The following is a 20,171-nucleotide window of genomic DNA, read 5'->3' as shown; positions in this document are numbered from 1 at the left end:
CAGAAGAAGCAGCAACATTTCCCAGGGTTTGATAACCTCAAGCTTATTACATACTTATTACATAGCTAGGAAAAAAATGGCATCAGAAACAGACTTCACAATACACGAAGTGCAAGAGTATGATATTAAATATGCGAACATAAAGATGGTGTAAATAGAAGTGTTCCTATTTTTTTTTCCTATCCCAACGGCAAAAAGGAAAAATTGTTAAAAAAACCAACAACAACAAAAACACAACACAACAATCACTACCACTACAACTTATGTACATATTAGAACCCAAAGAATAAAGAACAACTTCATAATAATCAAATATATGCTGTTTTCCTCACCTGAGATGCAGGAGGAGACAATAAATCTGATTTCAGTTCCTTTAACATCTGCAGTAAAGATGCTAGAGCTTCATTATTTGATGCAGACCAATCATTAACTGTTCTGTTAAATTGAAATACTTTTTCAGTATCAGGTTGATTTGTAGTAATTTTGTATTGAGATTAGTATACATCTGATTCCTTCTCCCCACTGAAATACCTTTTAAAATCTTGATGCTGTCTTTATGTACTATTTACTACACAAAATACTACAAATACACAAAGAAATTAACAGCTTTTATTAAAGAGTAGAATTTCTAAATACTGCTGCACAAGAATTTATTCAGAAGCCTGTACTTTATGCCAGCCTGAAATTCTATTATACAAATTCAGGCTGCAGCTAAATGTTACCACAGTATTTTACTTTGTTGCCAAAGAAAAAAAAATAATTACTGCTGCTTGGCCACTCATTCCTGATGACTACCTTTTCTCTTCCATGCTCGATGGATTTTCCCATTCCAAACCTGAAGCTGTGTTGATTTTTTTTTTTTTTTTGATTGCTCTCCAATCAAACTACTACAGTTATCAAACTGACAAAATTCTTTCCAACTCAAGGTTTTTCTTTATGGATTTGTTCTTTCTAAGCAAAGTCACTTCACAGATCTAGTTCAAAAGCAGGCACACAAGCTTCTAACAGGAATGGCTGCAGTGTGATGACAACCTTTTAAACAGTCTGCTGCCACCATGAAACCATGGTTTCACACAAGGTAGGTCTTGTAAGCAGAGGAAGTGATACACTAGTCATTTCCTTCAGCACAGGGCTTTCAGCCATGACCCACATGAGTTTAGAAGCAGGATGGAAAGAAAATTACTATTCCACAACAGAGTTTAAATGGCTACTCACTTATCTACTATTTTATATATGAACTCATTCAGACATGCAGCTACAAAAAGCAACTGCTGTCTTATCTTCTCCAGCTGCTGTTGCTGCTGTTGCAAGTTCAGTTTTTCACTTTCTTTTGTCATGGGTTGTTTGGCATTTTGATCTTTGTTTAAAGCACACAACAGTTCTCGTTGATTGTTGGAAGACGAAGGACTTTCTCTTAACTCTAATACTGCCAGTATTCCTTGCAGCTCTTTAATTTTTTGTTCATCCCTCTGGTGTTGCAGTTCCAAATTTTTCTATTTGAACAGAATAGATAGTAATAAATTGCTACTTATGCATACATATACAGATTATATAAAAATATAATATATTCTCAGTCTGCATAAACAGAAATAAAAGCATCACACCCAACTAACATACCCATCTCAGTGCGTTCCTTAACCCACAAACCCCTTATAGGAGAAGACATATTACTGCACTCCAGGGCCACCAGTAAGCCGTTTAATTACTATAGATAAGGCATCTTCTCCAAAACTTCCAGACTCTGTGACTGACAAGTCTCCAGAGTCTACAAAGCCTCCCTCCGCCTCTAACGAGAAAGGAGCTAAGAAACAGGAAGGGTGAAATTGGAAACAAGAATGGTGAAAAAAGCAGAAAAACAGCTGTCTAATGATTTTTTTCAGAGCAATTTGTTTCAGGTATTTTAATTGAAGAATACTATTTACAGGTTCTCTGTTTATGGCTATTCCAGAGTAAGAGAAGACTTGAATAAACATTATTACCAGTCTTTCTTGATCTCTCTGCCTGTCTGTCTCTTTTTCCATTTCTGTTTGTTGCCTCTGCTCTTTCTCCTCTTTCTTGTTGTTATGTTGTTCTTGCATTGTCTCAAAGACTAACTGCAATTGTTCCTCATCAGCTTTCAGCTTTCCCTCTCGTTCCTTCTGGGCCTCTAGGGAGTGGATTACCTCTTGCTTTTGACTCTGAAGAGACTTCATTGTAGCTTGTAGTTGGTTACTGACCTCTCTTTCCTTCTGTGTTTCTTTGCAACGCATCCGTACTTCAGCCTCTAGCTGCCTTTTAGAATGAACAGCCTTCTGGTGTGTTTTGTCAAGAATAGCAGTGAGCTCTGTTGTTCGGGACCTCTCTTCTTCCAGCTTGGCTTGAAGCTCTCGGATAAAGGCTTGTTCCAGCAATGATGCCCTGTGCTGACAAGAAGCGTCTTCCTTAGCTCTCATGCTCAACTGTTCTGTCAAAACACGTTCATGATTCAAGGAATTCAAGAGCTCCAATGAACGATTTTTCTCAGCTTCCAAATTTCTCTGTAGCTCTGACACTTTTTTCTGTTCTTGAGACACCAACGCTTCACAGCGTGAGTGTTCTATTTGAAGTTCCTTGCGGAGATTATCATTTATCATTTGCTCATGCTCTAAGGATACAGACAGCTGGCTATTCTGCACTGACTGCAGCTCCAAGGCAGCCTGCAAATCCTGCTCAAAAGGAGAGGCATGAATTAATATTCTAGCATAAACATTCCTTTGTTGGAGTAGGCAAGCATTCAATTTTCAACCTTCTGTTTTATCCATGGAGAAATTCAAGATTGAATTAGAGCAGTTCAGGTATTAAAAAGTTTAATTAAAAATTACAAGTTTAATTTTCTAATTATGAGTGCCAGAAGCATAGAATCATTAAGGTTGGAAAAGACCTCCAAGATCATCTTGTCCAACCATCACTCTACTACCAACATCACCCATTAAACCATGTCCCTAAGTACCACGTCCAATGTTTCCTTAAACACCCCCAGGAATGGTGGCTCTACCACTTCCCTAGGCAACCTGTTCCACTGCCTGACTACTCTGAGAAGAAATATTTCCTAATTTCTAACCTGAACCATCATGACACCAAGTAACAAAACCAAAGATCATACTAAAACATCTTGCAGCACTTTTTTTTTTTTGCCTCTTCAATCAGTATGATCCTCATTGGTAGTCAATGTTCTTTACATCACTCAAATGCCTTAATAAATGACACCTGAAGCAGAAAAAACTGTACGGATTTAAAAGAACCAAACACGCTTAAGCAGTAGGAGCATTTGTAAAATCTCTAGATTTTACAGCCCATCTATTTGAAGCACACAGCATAGACTGATGATTATAATCCATTCTCAGGTCAATTTTGTGAGGTAGTGCGTTGCCATCACCACATCTTTAAAAGGGAAAGAAGCAACTGAATGGGCAGTCTCACAATGCTTGCAGACAGAACTAGCACTGCTGAAGTCCTAACGAGGAGTTTCTACCCTCTCCCTCCAGTCAGCACCAGATCTTCTCTGGCCATATAGGAATCTAGGTCATGTGGCTATAGGGCAGACATCTGGCACAAACTGGTATTCCATCAGCATTCTGCAGTGGCACTTGTGAACAGTTTAATCTGTAGCATAACTCCATATCTTGGGCCATGCACTTCTTTTTAGCCTTTAAATAAGGTGGTCCCTGTCTTCTCTGCCTGAGCAGTCCTTTTACAAGATGGAACATGTTAGCACCATGCCTACCACACAAACAGGAAAAACAAAACAAAACACCTACACACTCAAACACCTATCAGAAAGATAACAAATGAGAAGACAGACTAGAAAAAACAGAGTCAGAACTGTCTCTCCCCATTTTGGTTATCTAACCAGGATTGTTCTGGAGTTAGAGTTTGGCTTTGGTTTCTAATTTTGCAAAAGGTTTATGTTAAATCATCATAATTTTCTAGTCATTCTAAAGTCTTTTACAAGAACTAAGTCACTGCTATCACAGTATCAGTGAGAAAGCTGTTCATTTGTTTTCTATTCGGTTCAGAAGAAAGGGTACAGAAATAAATAAAGTTTGGTTAACCTCCAAAAATAAATTTTACATCAGAAAGGTTCCAGATACTCTCTGCCAAGTGTATGTATCATTAAATGGTTTTCTTTATAATCTTAGTTGATCATACACAGCACATCCTCATGGCATATTTGCTCTGGAATAAAGGGTGCAATTACACAATTGTAGAATCTGGCTTTCACTGTACAGTAGGGGCAGTACAAAACTGACCCCAAGAGAAAGTATAAGGCTCTGAAAACATTAAGATATAAAAAAGATGCATACAACATTTGCTTATTTCTGTATGTGCAGACAGTAACTGAAAGCTTTAATTCTGCAAGGGAAAAAATGCTATGCACAATGGGTAGAAGTAACTTCTATTTTTTAAAAACTGTTATTGAACAAAAACATTGGATACAAAAAACAGTGCAAAAATGCGTTCATTCACTTCTTTTGTACACGAAGTTAAGATGCAGGGCATTACCTCCAAGGCCTTTTTATTTTCATCTTCTGTTTTCTTATGCTGGAACTGTTGTTCCTCAAGCAAGCCTTGCAGCTCTGTTTCTCTCAGGCGTTCGGTCTGCAATTCTTGGAGAGCAGATGTCAAATCCTTTTCTTTATTTTCCAATTCAAAACTGAAAAGTTCAAAATGACACTTTATGTTCTGAACAGAACATCCATTGCAAGTGATTTTGGATTACTTTTTTGTGAGTTAGCCTCAGTTAAGAAGGTCAGTTTCAAGTCACAACTATTTAGCATTTTAAAACAGCTTACTTCAGTGCAAGCAAAACTAAAATTGTCCTAGTTAGTACCTACTAAAAGATATAGGTAAATTATCTATCCTGGTAGAACAGAAGTGGTTCTAAGAGGCAATTCTCTGTGTACTTTTATTACAGTTATACAACATGCCTTGACTGCTGAGAAGGTTATGAACTAAGTGCTACTGGGAAGGTAAATATTTGAATTTGAATCAATGAATAAATAAATTTGTTACTAAAAAAAAGCAAACATATCCATGAAAAGTGACAGAGGCACATCTGTGATCCCAATGAGTATAAAAGTTTTTCAGACCTGTCAATAAATTTAAATAAATAAAATCTACTGCTCACCGGAACTTGTTTATTTCCCTCTGATGCTCTTCTAGGGATTTTTGTAGCCTTTCATTCTCTTGCTTATGTTCATATAGCTCTGACTTCAGGGCTGATACTTCTGCTTTTTCTTGATTCAAGAGTTCACATGTCTCAGAGACTCTCTTCTGCTCCTCAGACAATGAGCTTTGCAAGTCACTTACAATTGATTTTTCCTGCTGAAGTTTATACTCTAATAATTCAACTAGGATAAGAAAATGTTAGTAGTTATTTATATTACAGAGAATTTGACAATATATTGTCAGTTACACTGCTTCAAATTGCAGAAAAATAGTTGTATTAAAGCATTCTTGTCTTGAGAAGTTATTTATTTTCAAATATTATAAGAACAAGCAGAAAGATGCATACATATGCTACAGCTTTGCCTGCTAGTGGACCAGGAAAAGTGAGGATATAAAAACTGAGTGAGACTTTAAGACCTACTGTGATATACTGCAAATAACCTTTTACTCATAGATTCTATAACTCATTAAACAAAACGATACATTTACTAGCAAATATATATATACAAAGAATTCCCTGAAAACAACCACGGGTGTCTTACTAGACTTAATGTTCTTTCCTGTATACATACAGAGAGTCAGCCTTCAACTCAATTGCTTTGGGTTCTTTTAAAGTTTCTCTTTGCTTTTCACAGATTTATCTTAAACAATGACATTAGAAAGAAGAAAAGGCCCACTTCTTCCTCTGCTAAAACTGGCTTTTTATCTGCTATGCAAAAAGGAAAGAACTGACAGAGAAAACTGGGCAACGAGAACTTGGCAATTACTACCTTTCCTCCGAAGCTGGTGTTCTTGTTTGCTCCCATGGTCTTCTGCATTTGTAAGGGTTTCCTGTAACTGCTGCAGCTTCTCCTGGTTCTGAAGGTGTGTCATGCGTAGCTGAGCTCGAAGGTCCTGTATCTCAGAGAGCAAGCTATTTCGATCTGAAGAGAAAAGATGTTCTACAACCATCTGCCTCTGTTCCTCCTGAAAATGATACAACTATTAAATCTACAAGTCTATCTCCATTTTTCTTTCAACAGAGATAAACCCTAGAGAACCACTCAGTACAAGTTTTACAGAGAGGCAACTTCAAATGACTAAATAAATATTTAACATTAACTGTTTGAATTAAAATGAAGTAACAAAAGACCTCATTTCATTAGCTTCGAAATAGCATAATAGTAACAATAATAGTTCATACATAGCAGTTACCAAGATGAAAACTAATAATAATTAAAAAAAACAACAAACAGTTATGGAGTTAGCTCAGGATACACCCTTTGCAACAGAAGTTTGTGAAGCTCCAGATGGGATTCTTTTATCAAATATTTCCTTTTCCCTATCACAGTCTCCTGCTCACTATTTTTTTCTGGCTGCCAGGTAAAATAATCAATAGGCTCTATAATAGAAGAGCTTGAGAAAAACAGTGTCAAAACAGACTAGAAAAGCCTACTCATCCTATACAAAATCCAAATTAATGCACATGGTATTATTTAACAATGGAAGTAACAAACTTATAAAAATAATAGTGGTATCCATGCAACATGTCCAGATCTAACCCCAAATAAAGAATGGGGAATAGAAGTGATTTAGGAGCATAACACTAAGGTTTTCTTACTTGTTGTTTCATGATATACTCTAGCCTTTCTGCTAATGAAACTTCATCGCCACACCCAGGATTGGAGAACTGAGACTTCAAGTCAATTTGCAACACATTTCTCTCCTTCTCAAACACACTCTGTACTGCTTGGAGAAATTCTGCTCTCCAGTCAGCAGTAATATCTGAATGTTCCTGTAAAAAAAAAAAAAAAAAAAAAAGGCACCTCTTACCAATCTGTAACCTACAGATATCTTTGATATCTTTACTGCATAAAACTAATTGCTAATTCAAGCAGACCAAAGGTGTCTGAGAGGCCTGTTCAAATCTCAGAAAGAGTCCCCCGCTCCTCATATATAAACACATACAATACGTACTATACTTATTTTATATATATATATACTTATATATATATATATACTTATTTTATATATATAAGTATATATATATATAAAATACATCTCTCTCTCCATATATACACACACAAAACAAGTTAACCAGTTTTTAAAGGGTACAAGACATCTTTATTTTCATACCTTGTTTCCTCTATCTGCCACCTTGCTAAGATAATCCTTCAGTGACTGTATAGCTTCCAACAAGGCGATGCCCTCCTTCTGCCATCCCTCCATCATTGCTGTGGTCTGATGAATCTTTTTCTGATCCTTAAAACCAAAGGAATGTTCTGACAAAGCCAATATTTTGCAGCTCTCCTCATATACCATCTTCAGCACAGTCTGACAAGAGAAAAAAAAACAAAAAGAAAACACTCAACATTAGGAAACAGGCATCAGCATCTTGACAATGTATGAGTGGAGTCTGATAGGACTAGACAACAAAAATAAGGTGGCTGTCCTAGGCTGTAACATCAGTAAAGGCATGAAGTTCTGCCCTGGTACTTAACATGCTTAGTAAACTCAGAATATGCACACACACCCCTTAAACACTTTTTCCGGGAATAGGTCAAGTTCTATCAAGTCATATTATTAAACTCCAGTGATGATAGAAAATTATATATTTAGACAACCTTGGCTTAATTTAGCAGATTGATTATTTCAAGAGATGTTATTTGTACATAATCTTAATTTACACAGTAGAAACTGTTTCCTTTGATATTACTGGGTAAAATAATCTCTTTTAAATAAAATTCTCCATTCACAAGTTATTACATCACGCACAAATGTTTTCTGGTCTCATTATGATGAATGTCACTGGAGATTTAAATCATTTTCTATGTACATTTAACCAGAAATAACCCAACCTTGACATAGAACTTTTTCTCTTTACTACTTACTGCTACCACAACAACAATACAAGGTACTTTTCCTTAACTTTTTGTATTCTTCTTTGCACTTCTCTGCATGACTTAACTTTTGAATCAACCCAAGTTGCTTTTCTGCATCTGGAATCAAAATACTGAATACTTCAAGAAGGAATGCTTAATGATGCAACCCTTTAGTAAATATTAACAAGAGAAGCAGAAGCACACTGAAATGTCATACTAAACATTCAGCATCGGAACATGCACTTAGATCTTCCAGTCAGTAACTGATGATCCATAAAAGCAACTAAATAAAAAAAATAAATCTCTACTTTTTCAAATCTTCCTTCATTTTCCGAGCTTGATGAAAGTGTCTGTTAGACATTTTGGGAGGCAGCAAGTACACACTGGGAAATATACTTCTAGTTTTACATTACTTAAGTTTCTTCAAATAGTATTGTACTAGAAAACCCTGTAGTCTACCACACTAAGCCTTGTACTTCTTGCCATCCTCACACAGGAGATGATTTGGAACACTGAATTTTTCCCTTCTACCAGCTGGAATTTCTGGAATCACAAAGAGCTTGCTCAGCTACAGCACCAAAAGAGTCCCTGGGATATATACCTTCTTGAACTCACTTTAATGACTGGAGTAAGCAATCATTGCTCAGTCTTGTGTATATTTTTTCCTCCTCTTTGAACCATCTGAAAGATCCCTCCATACAGTGGTGTTTCCACAGATCTCCATCAGATCAGAATGTCAAAAACAGGCAAGGGAGCACCATTTCAACTATATATATTTCTTTATGAAACAGCTTTCTGTAAAGCCTCTGAGATAAACTCATCAATCAACAAATCAGCCCTGCCACATGCTGGAACATCACCAGTGTTGTCCTAACAAAACTTCTGTAATTCTAGCGAGTACAAGCAAGTCAACAGGCTTGTTATATATGAGTCATTTTTGCTTGTCTCAAGAATCATAATCAACTTGAGGTTTAAACCATTGCAGAACAGTTCACTGTGTAAATTTTCTAAAGCAGTTAGCTTAGAAACCAACAGCTAACTCCATTTTATATTAGCATTTCATTTCTACTGTTTCAGTTTTAATTTGATAGTATGTTTATGTTAGCAATATATTACCTTCAACTCTGGTGAAAGTACTTCCTTTTCTCTCATTGATTCCATAACATCTGAAAACATGCCTCGGTACTGCATGTAAGCCATGAAACTTGCATCTAGGTGGTCTGATGGTTGTAGCTCCTGCTTTAGTTTAGCTGCCAAATTTGAGCTGGTACCTAGAGAAAGAGACAGCCCCCAGGTGTTAGAAAGCTGAAGAGAACATGAAAACAGCATAACTGCTTACAAATAACTGTGATTCCTTCTGCTAGCATAAACGCATGGTTAGCTGATTGAAATAACTTAAGAGTTATTTCAACCCGAACCAACTTAATCAGGTAAAAAGGTTAGAAGTCGCCTTTAGCACCAGGAACGACAATGATGATTTTAAGTTAAAACTCAAAACCCCATGTCTCCTGTCCAGTATGAAAGGGGACGAAGATGGAAAAGTAGGCTTTCACTAGCGTGACCGTCTTCTGAACCAACTAAGAAAGGCACAGATATCAAATAAAAGATGCACAGTAAAAAAAGATGCACAGTAAAAGAAAATCAGGGAAAGTGGCAACGTTAGAATAGTTTTCTCCTGAAGCTATCAAAAAAGTGAAAGGAATCTACAAAGTTGAACTTACTGCTGCCATATTCATTGCTCATCACATCTGTGGCAGATCCTCTTGATCTTATGTCATCTTGCAAATCAGATGGGGTTAGATTATCTGCTTCTCTCATCTGCTTGGAAATAATTTTTCACATTAACTTAGTTTTCTCAACCCAGCTGTTGAGATGTCTCTATTTACAGCACCTTTGTTACTGGTGCTGACTTGAGTAAATGCCTACTCCTTCGAAGAGTTAGAGGCAGCAAATGACAGCACATGCAGCACCAGTACTCCTTGAAAACCATTCTGTCTACATTTTTCTCTTTCAGTAGCCTTAAGAAACAGAACAGTCTTTGAAAGAGAAGCATTCGCATTTAGTCTCAGATGACGTGTCATTCTGAGGAATACTGTAAATAATTTCCCTTTAGATACTTTTCTTCTGTAGCAAAATGGAAGAAATAGGAACGTTACATACACTTTACAACTTGCAAGTAGAACAAAAACTTGCTTTCTGCAGCATGAAAATAAATTTCAATACTGTGCAATTTAAAATATAAAATACGGTAATTGAGGAGAAATTATAAGCCTCTACTGAAATCTGTTCAGTCTATGGGGGGTATAACAGTGGACTGGATCTTAAGGACAGCTCACAATGAGGTTCCCTAAAAGCCAACCTGAAATCACACACACAACATCCACTGTTGTGTCAGCATCCAGAAGATTATTCATTTTCAAATCAAAAAGGGTTAGAAGTTCAATATAAAGTTCCAATATACAAAGGGCAACCTCTCTCATGAATGGCCCACTGCACCAGCACAATAAGAGCCATGCTAAATTTCATGTGGAGCCAAAAAACCCAAACAAGCCCAAATTCTCTGGCCTCTATCAGAGCCTGTCAATTTAAGTTGTGTGTGTCCGAGAGAAGCTGAACTCTGCAGGAAGACATTCCCTTTACATACAGCCCAGAGTTTGCTCCAGTATCTGACAGTGAGAGAGGTTCTAACAGTGGTACATCCAGAACAACGCTATTCGTACCCTCTGTGTGTCTGTGTGTAATTTTCCACTACTTAGAGCCAATCATCCAACAATGATTTAGGATGGGAACAGAGCTGAGCAGTCTTGTGTAAATACAATGAAATCAAGGTATGAAATATCACTTACCAACAAATTTTTCTCGATAACGTGTTCATTGTCATCAACAGAATAGGTACTTTCAGAGAAAACTGGAGATTTTACATCTACTCCCAGTACTGCTTCTTCACTGCCATTTTCATACAGGTTAGAAAATCCCATCAAAAGAGAATTATCTCCTTGAAGGGATGACCTAACGTGTACCACTTGAAAATCTGTGTTTTCAGCTTCTGAAAAGGGTGTCACATGAAGCACTGGTTCAAGTTCCATGCTTGCATCTTCCTTCCTCACAATCTCAGGTGAACCCCACAAAGCCATATCCACAATGAAATCCTGGAAATCTTTACGTGTTTCTTTACTGTAGCAGATGTTCAAATTGTTTTTTGGAGAATCAGGACTTTGATCATTTTCCAATGTTAGTTGACAATGCTTTTTCAAATTTTGCTTCTCTTCAGATCTGTTCATCATGTCCATTTCCTGAGTTGAGATATCTTCCTGTGATTGTTTAATCTGAGATTTTATATTTGTGTTGTGAGTCATAGAGTCAAACATAACTTCACCTTTTTCCTACAACGAGATAAAACTATTTCTTAATGCAATTTAAATATGATTTTACAAACTGAAAAACATATATTTAAAAACTCATTGCAGAAATTATAATCAAATCTATTATTATTCCCAGATTTTATACAATAATCCAACACTTTCATTTATTTGATATACAAACTAAACGGGCTTTTTTTTAACAAGTGTATCATCAAAGGGAAAAAAAATCCCATACAATAAGAAAGTGTACCTATTTCAGCAGAGCTGACTTTTTCATCAAACAGGAAAAACAATATTCCTTGCAGCTATGTAGATGATCATCCTACTTTTAAATAAATAAAAATCAAAACACGTTGCTTTCCTGATTTGACAAATCTCCCCTAACTATCTTAATTCCTGACCCAGGGCACTGGAAAAAAACAAACAAACAAAACAGTTAAAATAAAAAGCTCTGTGTACAGTTCCTGTACCTGTCATTTCAGCCCAGGAGAAACAAACACCTTTTTGCTGCACCTCCAGCTTTCATTTTGGTTAATTTCCTAATTTTCATTACATCCATTTATATAACATTTATATATTCATTTTCACTCTTTCTTAGAACCTGTAGTAGTACAGGCCATCAGCACTTTTATTTCTACTATTACAGCACTGAAAGGAATAACGATAGGGCTGTAGAGACTCACAATATTGGCTTATTTAAAACAACAGCATAATAGTATTAATAAAATAATTACATACCAGTATATCAGCTGGGGAAAGCAAAACTGGAAGTGACTGATCAACATAAGCTTCCACTCCTTCCAATTCCTCCATTCCTTTTTTAAGGGCTTCACCTTTTCTTCCTCCTTGGCTGAATACCTTGAGAAAGTTAGCATCTTCATTATTACATTGCTCCTTTGACTTGGATAACTTCAACTGTGAAATAAGTTCATCTCTTTCCAATTGTAAGGCTTCAAGCTCTTTCACGTATGCCCTGATCTGATCTTTCAATTTTGCAGTGCTACCTCGCAGTTCATTGATTTCTCTCTGATTAGCTGCTTCTTTCTGATTCAGTGTTTGCACCTGAAAATCAAGTCTAGAAACTTGTAACTGAAGACTATAAACATCTTGAGCCTGATTTGCATCTTTCTTTTTCAATTCAGTTTCAAGTTCTGCTGCTTGTTTTGTTAAGTATTGCAACTCATTTTTGTCAGCTTCTCTCTGATCTGTCATTATCTTCATTTGTGTATCTTTTTCTAGAATACTTGCTTCCCTCTCTTTCAGAGTTTCTTCAAGTTCTTGAATGCGAGAAGTAGTAATTCTTGCTTCAACCTCTCTCTGAGATGTGCGTTTTTGGAAAAGGCTGTATTCTTCCTGAAGTGCATTGTACTGTATTCTCAGAGAGGTTAGTTCTGCAAGGTGCTGCTTTGATGACTCCTGTGCGTTTTGGCATTTTTTCTCTAAAATTTCCACTTCCATTTTCAACTGTGATTCTTTGTCTTCCAGTTGCTGCTGCAGAGCTTCTCTAGCAGTTGAGACAAGCTCTAGCTTCTCCTGAAGTTCTCTCACACTGGTGATTAGCAATGCATTTCTTCTGTCCACATCAGTATCACCCTGAAAATCTGTCAATCCCTTCAATTCATTCTGAAGGTCTTCTGCTGATTTTTCCAATCCAAGTTGATAAAGATCACTTTGGTTGTCACTAACTTCATGGCATACTGGTCCAAACTGCGCCAACTCTTTTTGAAGTTTCTCAATTACACCATGAAGTTGCTCTACCTCTTCATCTTTGTCCTTACGCAGCCGTTCCTGGTCACTACGAAGGTGCTCAATGAGAGATCTGAGTTCTTCAATTTCAGATTTTTGGTTTTCCACAACCTGAGCAAAAGGATAAGGTCTGAATATTAATATGCGTAGGAAGAATTGCTATTGCACATAGAATTCAAACTACTTCTGTTTCGTTTTTTTAAAATCACACATTTGATAGCAGAAACAATTACAGATTTCAGGTGGGTAGCTACTCAGAATACTCTCTACTTTCCTAAGAGAAATATCAAATAGTCTTCATTTGCAATTTGATTCTGTATTTGTTGTTTACATCAAAATAAAGCACTAAACTTCTAGTAAACTTTCTTACTGTATTCTCCAGAGTGTTCTCTAGCTCATGCTTGAGTCTTTTCATTTGTTCATTCAAATGATCAATTTCTTGATTCTTTTCTTTAAGTAGTGCTTCCGGGAATGACAGAGCTGAGGTATCACTAGTACCTAAATCCTGATTTTGCTTTACATGAAGTTTTGTTAGATCCTCCTGTCGAGAAAAACAGAAGTCTCATTCAAAAGGACTTACTTTCTCCCCCAGCCTAGTAGCAAAACAGACCTAAGGGCTTTACTTAAACACCCTCCTCCTTACTATAATGTTAATTAAAAAAACAAAACAAAACAAAAAAAACACAACAATAGCTCCTTCATTTGGTTTTGTACAACTGGATTAAATTGTCACAATGTTCCTTAACTTTCAAGGTAACAGATAAACACTAATTGCCATACTGACAACCAACCAGTTTTATAACTTAACAACATTTGCTGTGGTCATAGAGGTCAGTCAGGAATGCATACAAAAGAGTGTCATGTTTACTATACAGCAATGCTGCAGGCTCAATCTATCAGGACCAGAAGAAAAGCTAAGCTTTTAGTGTCAAATGAACACAGAAGATAATGCCATAAGCATGAATCTATAGTATTTTGTTTTTGTTGTTGTTCTAGATATCTTTTCCCAATAGGAATACAATAATAACTTGACAACAGAAACGAAGTACATATTTATCACATTATGAGATAAAGACCACAACACTCAAGAAAGGAGGTATCTGAAGTTTTACCTGAAACACGCTGAAGCCAAGAAAACCTACCTTCAAGCACGCATTCTCTAGCTGAAGCTGGCTGATGCTGGAGGTGCTAAGGTTTTTTTGCAACTCTAGCTGCAAGTTCAGCTGCAGTATCTCCTCATTTTTACTTGTCAGTTTATCTTTATATTGATCTAGTTGCTCTAACAAGCTTGCAATCTAGAAATAAGAAAATGCATAGCTGTTTTAATTTAGTCTCCTATTTAAGCAGGAAATAAAGTTTCATTCATTGCTATGTTTAGTTACAACAAGTAGCTTCAGCAGATTCTATGGTTTAAACTCTCCCTAATTAAATTCAATAAATTAATAAAATATCTGAGACATAAAAAGGAGTAAGAAGCTAGTATTCCAGCTCCTCAGCTAGGTACCAAACTGCTGCAATGGTGGTTGCCTGTTTTCTTTAAAATAAAATCTAACTGGTCATAAAAGATGTGTTAATTTACGTTCTTGACAATCAGGGTCTGACCGCTGATGTAGTTTGAGATAGCAGTGAGAAACGTTAGCATTTGATGTTTAATGTAATCATAAACAGTAACCCAAACACCATTCTCCTCCTCTTAAAAGAGGGAAATTAGCACTGCAGTGCTAATCCCAGTACACAACTATTAGAAGAAATCTGAACATTGACAACTTCACCCTGTAAGAGTCAGTAACTACATATTTCTCATGGTTTTTCTCTCTTGCCTTACTGTGTAGTGAGTTTCAAGTGCTTTAAGAGGGACTGGTGAATCCTGAAATAAGACTTGTAGAGATACAAACTTCAATGTGTAAAAAATGAGTTTTTATTAGCTTACTGCTTCTGAAACAAAGGTGTAGAGTTAACTGAAGGGTCATCCATACGTTATTTTTCTTCACACAACCTAAACTGGGCTGTATGTTTGTATATTACGTACGCAAAAGTAATTGTGCAAAATTACATAAAAATACTGCATGAGGGATGAGTATGTGGGTGTGCATGTGCACCCAAAAAAAGGTCTAAATAATGTTATCAGTTATATTGCACTTTAGCTTAGCTTGGTACAAGTACTCATCGCCAAAATTCTCTGGCCCACAAATTGTAGAGGGTCAGATGACACCATTATGCATCACTGGCCCTCCTTTTCTTAAAAGGATCATCACTTACTCTCAAACAAAAATTTATCTGTTTCCTGCTGCACCTCAACTTTGGGGGGGGAAGAAAATCAGTTTACAACAGAAATTGATCAATCAAAGCTGATATGAATCATCACAAGACAATTTCCAGAGGAATGGGAAACAGACAGAGGGACAATAAAACAAAGAAAAAAAGTGGAAGCTTAGTTAACACCAAACCACAGAGAATACTAGTCAAAAAGGCACACTTAGTACATGAACTTTTGTCATTTGATCTTTGAATGGCTTAAATTCTCAGCTACAAGTTTGCACAAAATGATTCTAGAATTATGTAAGCGACCCAAAAATCTACAGAACACTAACAAAACTCAAATTACCTCTCCCTCTTTCCTCTCAAGTGCTTCCTGTTCTGCCTGTAACTGTTCCTTCAGCCCTTGGTCAGAAGTGCCTTCTGTGGGTACTCTGTGCCTCGCTTCATCCAATTTAGATTGTAGGGCAGAGATTTGAATAAGGTTATTGTACTGCTGCTGTTGCAATGCTTCTTTATCCTGCAAAGGAATTTTTATGTTAGAGTTAATTGCTGTCAATATACAAACCCATCTGGACAGAATAATTCTACCAGAAAACTTCTTTTTCCCAGAAAAATCCAATGTAAGAACAAGCTAAATATAAGAGGTGGAGAGTTTTGGGTAGACCAAACATCTCCTACAAATATATCATGATAAATCATAAAATGAAGCACCAGCACTACATTTTTGCATCAGATTTGTGGTCTAACAAGTTGACATAGTTTTCTTCCTTCATTTATTTATTTTTAAATTTCTCCTTCAGTCCTCTCTGTGGTTCTAACACAGTCCTCAGGATCTGGGTCAGTCCAACATAGAAAGATTCACTTAGGAAGTCATCCAAATAGCATGCATACATATTTGTACTTAAAACGATAAAGGAAAGCTGGACATGAAACCTACAGCAGGAACTGCCTCTGCTGTTCAACACTTATTCTGACCATAGCTCAATAAACCTCTAACAGAAGGATTATTTTCGATTCATTATATAATTTGCCAAAAATAAATTTACTATTTATTATCTAATTAAAGAGAGTTAAAACCCAGAGTACATCGACAGCACCTTCTGATCTTAAAATGAAAGAGACGTCAATAAAAGTAAAAAAAATCAGAAAGTTTATGTTGTACCACACTACCAAAACAGCACGCCCAACAACACGTATTTAAAAGAGCTGCTCAAAACTTTATGCAGATACTGAAGGGTCCATTGGACTTCCACCCACCAGCCTCTAAGCATTCCCCACTGGCCTTCTGGCAGCTCTGGGGCAGTCCCCACATACACAAAACACACAAGAGGAAAGGGGAAATTACAGGGGATACAGCCAGTTAAGTTATGATGAATTTTTCTTGCCATCACACAGTATCTGTGATATTAACCAGCCCCTCAGGTCTTCTGCTGCCATACACTATGATGAAACCCAAACAACACCGGTGTCTATCTTCAGTTTCGATGTCAACTAAAAAGACAGACATTATCCGCACCATTTTGAAGTTCATCTTGATCACTCACAAAAAGCTCCCAATAACTACATGCAGATCTGGATTACTGCAGAACCAGGCCACTTCCCCTCAGATGTTCTTCCATTTATTGCACAGCAGAGCTACAAGTGTGTCATGGTGTCTGCACAGCTCAGCACACAAGAGTGATGTTTCTCTTAACATTCTTCTGTTGCTATGTTCTAAGGTCATAACAGTGACCCAGCAAAAGCAAGCAGCAACCCAGGCAAAAAACAGAGCTTTATGCAAAGCATCAATGTAAAACCTGATTCTGGATGCCCGTGAAGTTAGGGCATACTGTGGTACCACCTTTGTCTGATTGCAAAACATGTCGGATAAGGATAACAGGCTCCTTAAGTGAGTCCCACTTGCAAGACCTCAAAGCAAAAGAATGGGCCATCAACTCAGAAGGGCCAAGCCTCTCCCAGCACAACCCTAACCAAAACCATCAATGTTATTTACCAACAACCTGGGCAGCTGAAAGAAATTGGGCCAGAAAAGAACAAAGAATACCTACTCTAGGCAGACGACATGATAAATAGATCTGATAACTGTGAATTAAGACACTGTTCTTCACAAAAAGATACTGTTCCATATTCAAAGTTACTCTTTCCAAGGCCTATTTCATATTAGCACTAGTCTGTTAGCTGCAGTGCCTGTATTTTTGTATGTTGGAATTTTGGGGGTAGTAAAAATTATAGTCGCCATTCAAATCAAATGTATTTTTATAGAAAAACTTCATGACTTGCAATCATTGAGAGCTCATTTGACATCTATTTTCTGCACAGAATTGCCTCACGTTACAATGACTACTGTTAGTAAATTCAAAGCTGTAACCTTGTTTAAAACTGGTGAATTAGTTTCTCAAAAGAGTCTAAATTTGGCTTATGAGCTTTAAGAACAACCAATTGACTAGGACATTCAGAGAGCTAGAAGAATGTTTTTAATTCACATGGATAAAAGAAAGCCTGGACAAAAAGCAAAATTTCAGGAACAAACATATTGCAGTCTCTGTCCACTCCAAAGCAAACTAAACAGAAAAAAAACAAAGCTTTCACGCATTTGTATTAAATTACCAAATAGCTTAGGTCTCTAGAGTCTCTGGTTCAACCTCTGACAGCAGAACAAACTTGGCTCTGGTCAGGGCCTTGGACAGCCAAACTCTAGACATTTTAGAGAAACCACTGCCACTCTGAATATCTTTTTCAAACATTGACTAACCCCAGTATGACTTTTTCCACTGCCATTTAGTTGGAATTTTCCTTGTTGCAGTTTATGCTTGTATTTTTTCATCCTTTCAGCATGCAACTCAAGGTTTCATATTCTCTCTAACTTCACATTATATGGTTGTTGGCAACAATATGATCTCCACAAAGACAAACAAACCCCGTCTTTCAGCTTCCCCTCATAAATCATTTACTTCAGTCCCCCAACCATCTTATCTTGTTGGACCTTTATTAAACTTGCTCTAGTATTCCCGTCTTTCTTGTTCAGGGGAGTCTTGAACAATTCTCCAGATACAATCTCACAAGTGCCAAATAGATAGTAATAGTAGTACTTACACTAAAACTGGCTAGTCTATATCACGTTCAGCTTAAGTTAAAATAAAAATATTTTGTTCACAATTTTTAAAGTAAAAAATAACGGAAGCAACTATTTACAGAATAATAGAGAATATTTAGTTTAGATCACACTACTCTCGAATCCTCAAACTTGACAGACACACAAACAACATTTATTGAAGGAAAACTGCTGGGAGGAAACAAACATTTAGCCTAACAAGGTAGGAAAGATTATTGAGATGTCTGTGAGGAGACAATTTTGCTAAGCAGTATGCAATTCCATTAATTAAGCTGTATTTAAATCTCCTGTAGTAACAAAACAAATTCTGGGAGCATGGCAAAAAACCTGGCTCCAGTGGCATATAGCAAGAAGAGCTACTGATTAAGCTTATACAATTTTAACAAAGTTGCTTATTGAAGATCCACCAGATTTAATATTTAGTAATACTATCTCTCAGGAACTTCCAGAGAAGAAAACCTTTGATCCACCAAAACATGACAGCTGTCAATATAATAAGTCGGCTTATGGTCCATAAATGCAGAGGTTGTTTAAAACATTGGCTGCAATGTCTGCCATTAATAAAATGGTTTAACTCACCCTTGAATGCAAGGAAGAGTCTCAAAGAACACTGTAACAGAGTCATTGATATTTGCTACAAAGACATTATCTGCCTAACGTCTTTCCAATTAACTAAGTATTTTAAAGTTACCTGTTTTAATTCAGTTTCTACTTTCTTCATTTTCTGTAGTTGTTGTTCCAAGTAGTTAATGGTCTTTGAGACTTCAGTACTGCTCTGCTCCAGTTCTTGTACTTGTGCCACCAGTTTTTCTATCTCTTTATCACGAGCTATGATTTCTTGATGCTTTTCCTCATTTTCTAATAACAGCTTATTGTAATCATCCATCTTCTCTTTTATTTCTGCTTGCAGAGAGTCTACCTATACAGAAAACACATTATATAGATATTCAGGCAACGTAAGAAGCTTCCAGTTGGAGGCAAGAGTCATTTCATGCTAAGAACGAAGAATTCTACTATGAACTAAACTAATACTAAGATCCCAGAAAAGAATAAAATCAGACATGGAGAAAGGATGAAAAAGTAACTTTCTGAAGTCTTGTTTTCCAAATGCAGTGGCTCTTAAATACAAAACTGATTACACACACTTTATATTTTTAATAGTCCCAATGCTCATCAGAAGGAACTTTATTTAATTTAAGATAAAATACTCAAGATTAAATGGATCATTACTAATAGCATTGGATGTATTTCTATAACCTCAGAAGCCTTTTTCATTACTTCTGGAAACTACAGTTTGAAAGAAAACACCAAGAATTGAAAGAAAAATATGCAACTTAATCAATGTCTAATACCACACTGCTAGAAAGCTAGTGCTGCAATTCTGCAGATAAGGAAACACTTCCACAACCTTCATCCCCATGGAAAACTCTCAGATGGTAGTTCCAAGCACCAGTCAGCACTTTTTCACAAAATAAAAAATAATCCCACTCGTATATCTTGAAGAGCAAAGGGAAAAACTATGAACCTCTAACTACTACATGCAGAAATTAAAACTTCAAATGAACTGAGTTGTTTTGGTGCAAGGTAAGCAGTTATTGACAATACAGATTCACTAAGCAACTATGTAAGAACTGTTCTGATGTG

The 20,171-nt window shown here is 36.5% G+C and overlaps 1 protein-coding gene across 7 annotated transcripts in view; it reads right to left on the bottom strand.

Annotated features, from left to right (window-relative positions):
* The window catches only part of PCNT (pericentrin), a 79,446-nt gene that overhangs the window by 10,928 nt on the left and 48,347 nt on the right, over positions 1–20,171 (bottom strand). For 5 of the 7 annotated variants that reach the window (XM_084289264.1, XM_084289267.1, XM_084289266.1 and 2 more), the window contains 16 exons: positions 19,219–19,446; positions 15,762–15,932; positions 14,299–14,451; positions 13,527–13,697; positions 12,149–13,267; positions 10,895–11,431; positions 9,770–9,869; positions 9,165–9,319; positions 7,303–7,500; positions 6,788–6,961; positions 5,958–6,153; positions 5,147–5,369; positions 4,522–4,672; positions 1,980–2,684; positions 1,216–1,493; positions 333–435 (listed from right to left, as the gene is read on the bottom strand). In XM_084289264.1, coding sequence (XP_084145390.1) covers positions 333–435; positions 1,216–1,493; positions 1,980–2,684; positions 4,522–4,672; positions 5,147–5,369; positions 5,958–6,153; positions 6,788–6,961; positions 7,303–7,500; positions 9,165–9,319; positions 9,770–9,869; positions 10,895–11,431; positions 12,149–13,267; positions 13,527–13,697; positions 14,299–14,451; positions 15,762–15,932; positions 19,219–19,446 — 4,662 coding nt within the window. The remainder of the gene's footprint in view (positions 1–332; positions 436–1,215; positions 1,494–1,979; positions 2,685–4,521; positions 4,673–5,146; positions 5,370–5,957; positions 6,154–6,787; positions 6,962–7,302; positions 7,501–9,164; positions 9,320–9,769; positions 9,870–10,894; positions 11,432–12,148; positions 13,268–13,526; positions 13,698–14,298; positions 14,452–15,761; positions 15,933–19,218; positions 19,447–20,171) is intronic. The other 2 variants (XM_084289269.1, XM_084289265.1) reach the window with 2 other exon arrangements.

This window comes from Netta rufina (genome assembly GCF_964035555.1).
Source record: "Netta rufina genome assembly, chromosome: 6".
In the NCBI taxonomy this organism is placed as follows: Eukaryota; Metazoa; Chordata; class Aves; order Anseriformes; family Anatidae; genus Netta; species Netta rufina.
This window is presented reverse-complemented; position numbering and strand designations above follow the sequence as displayed.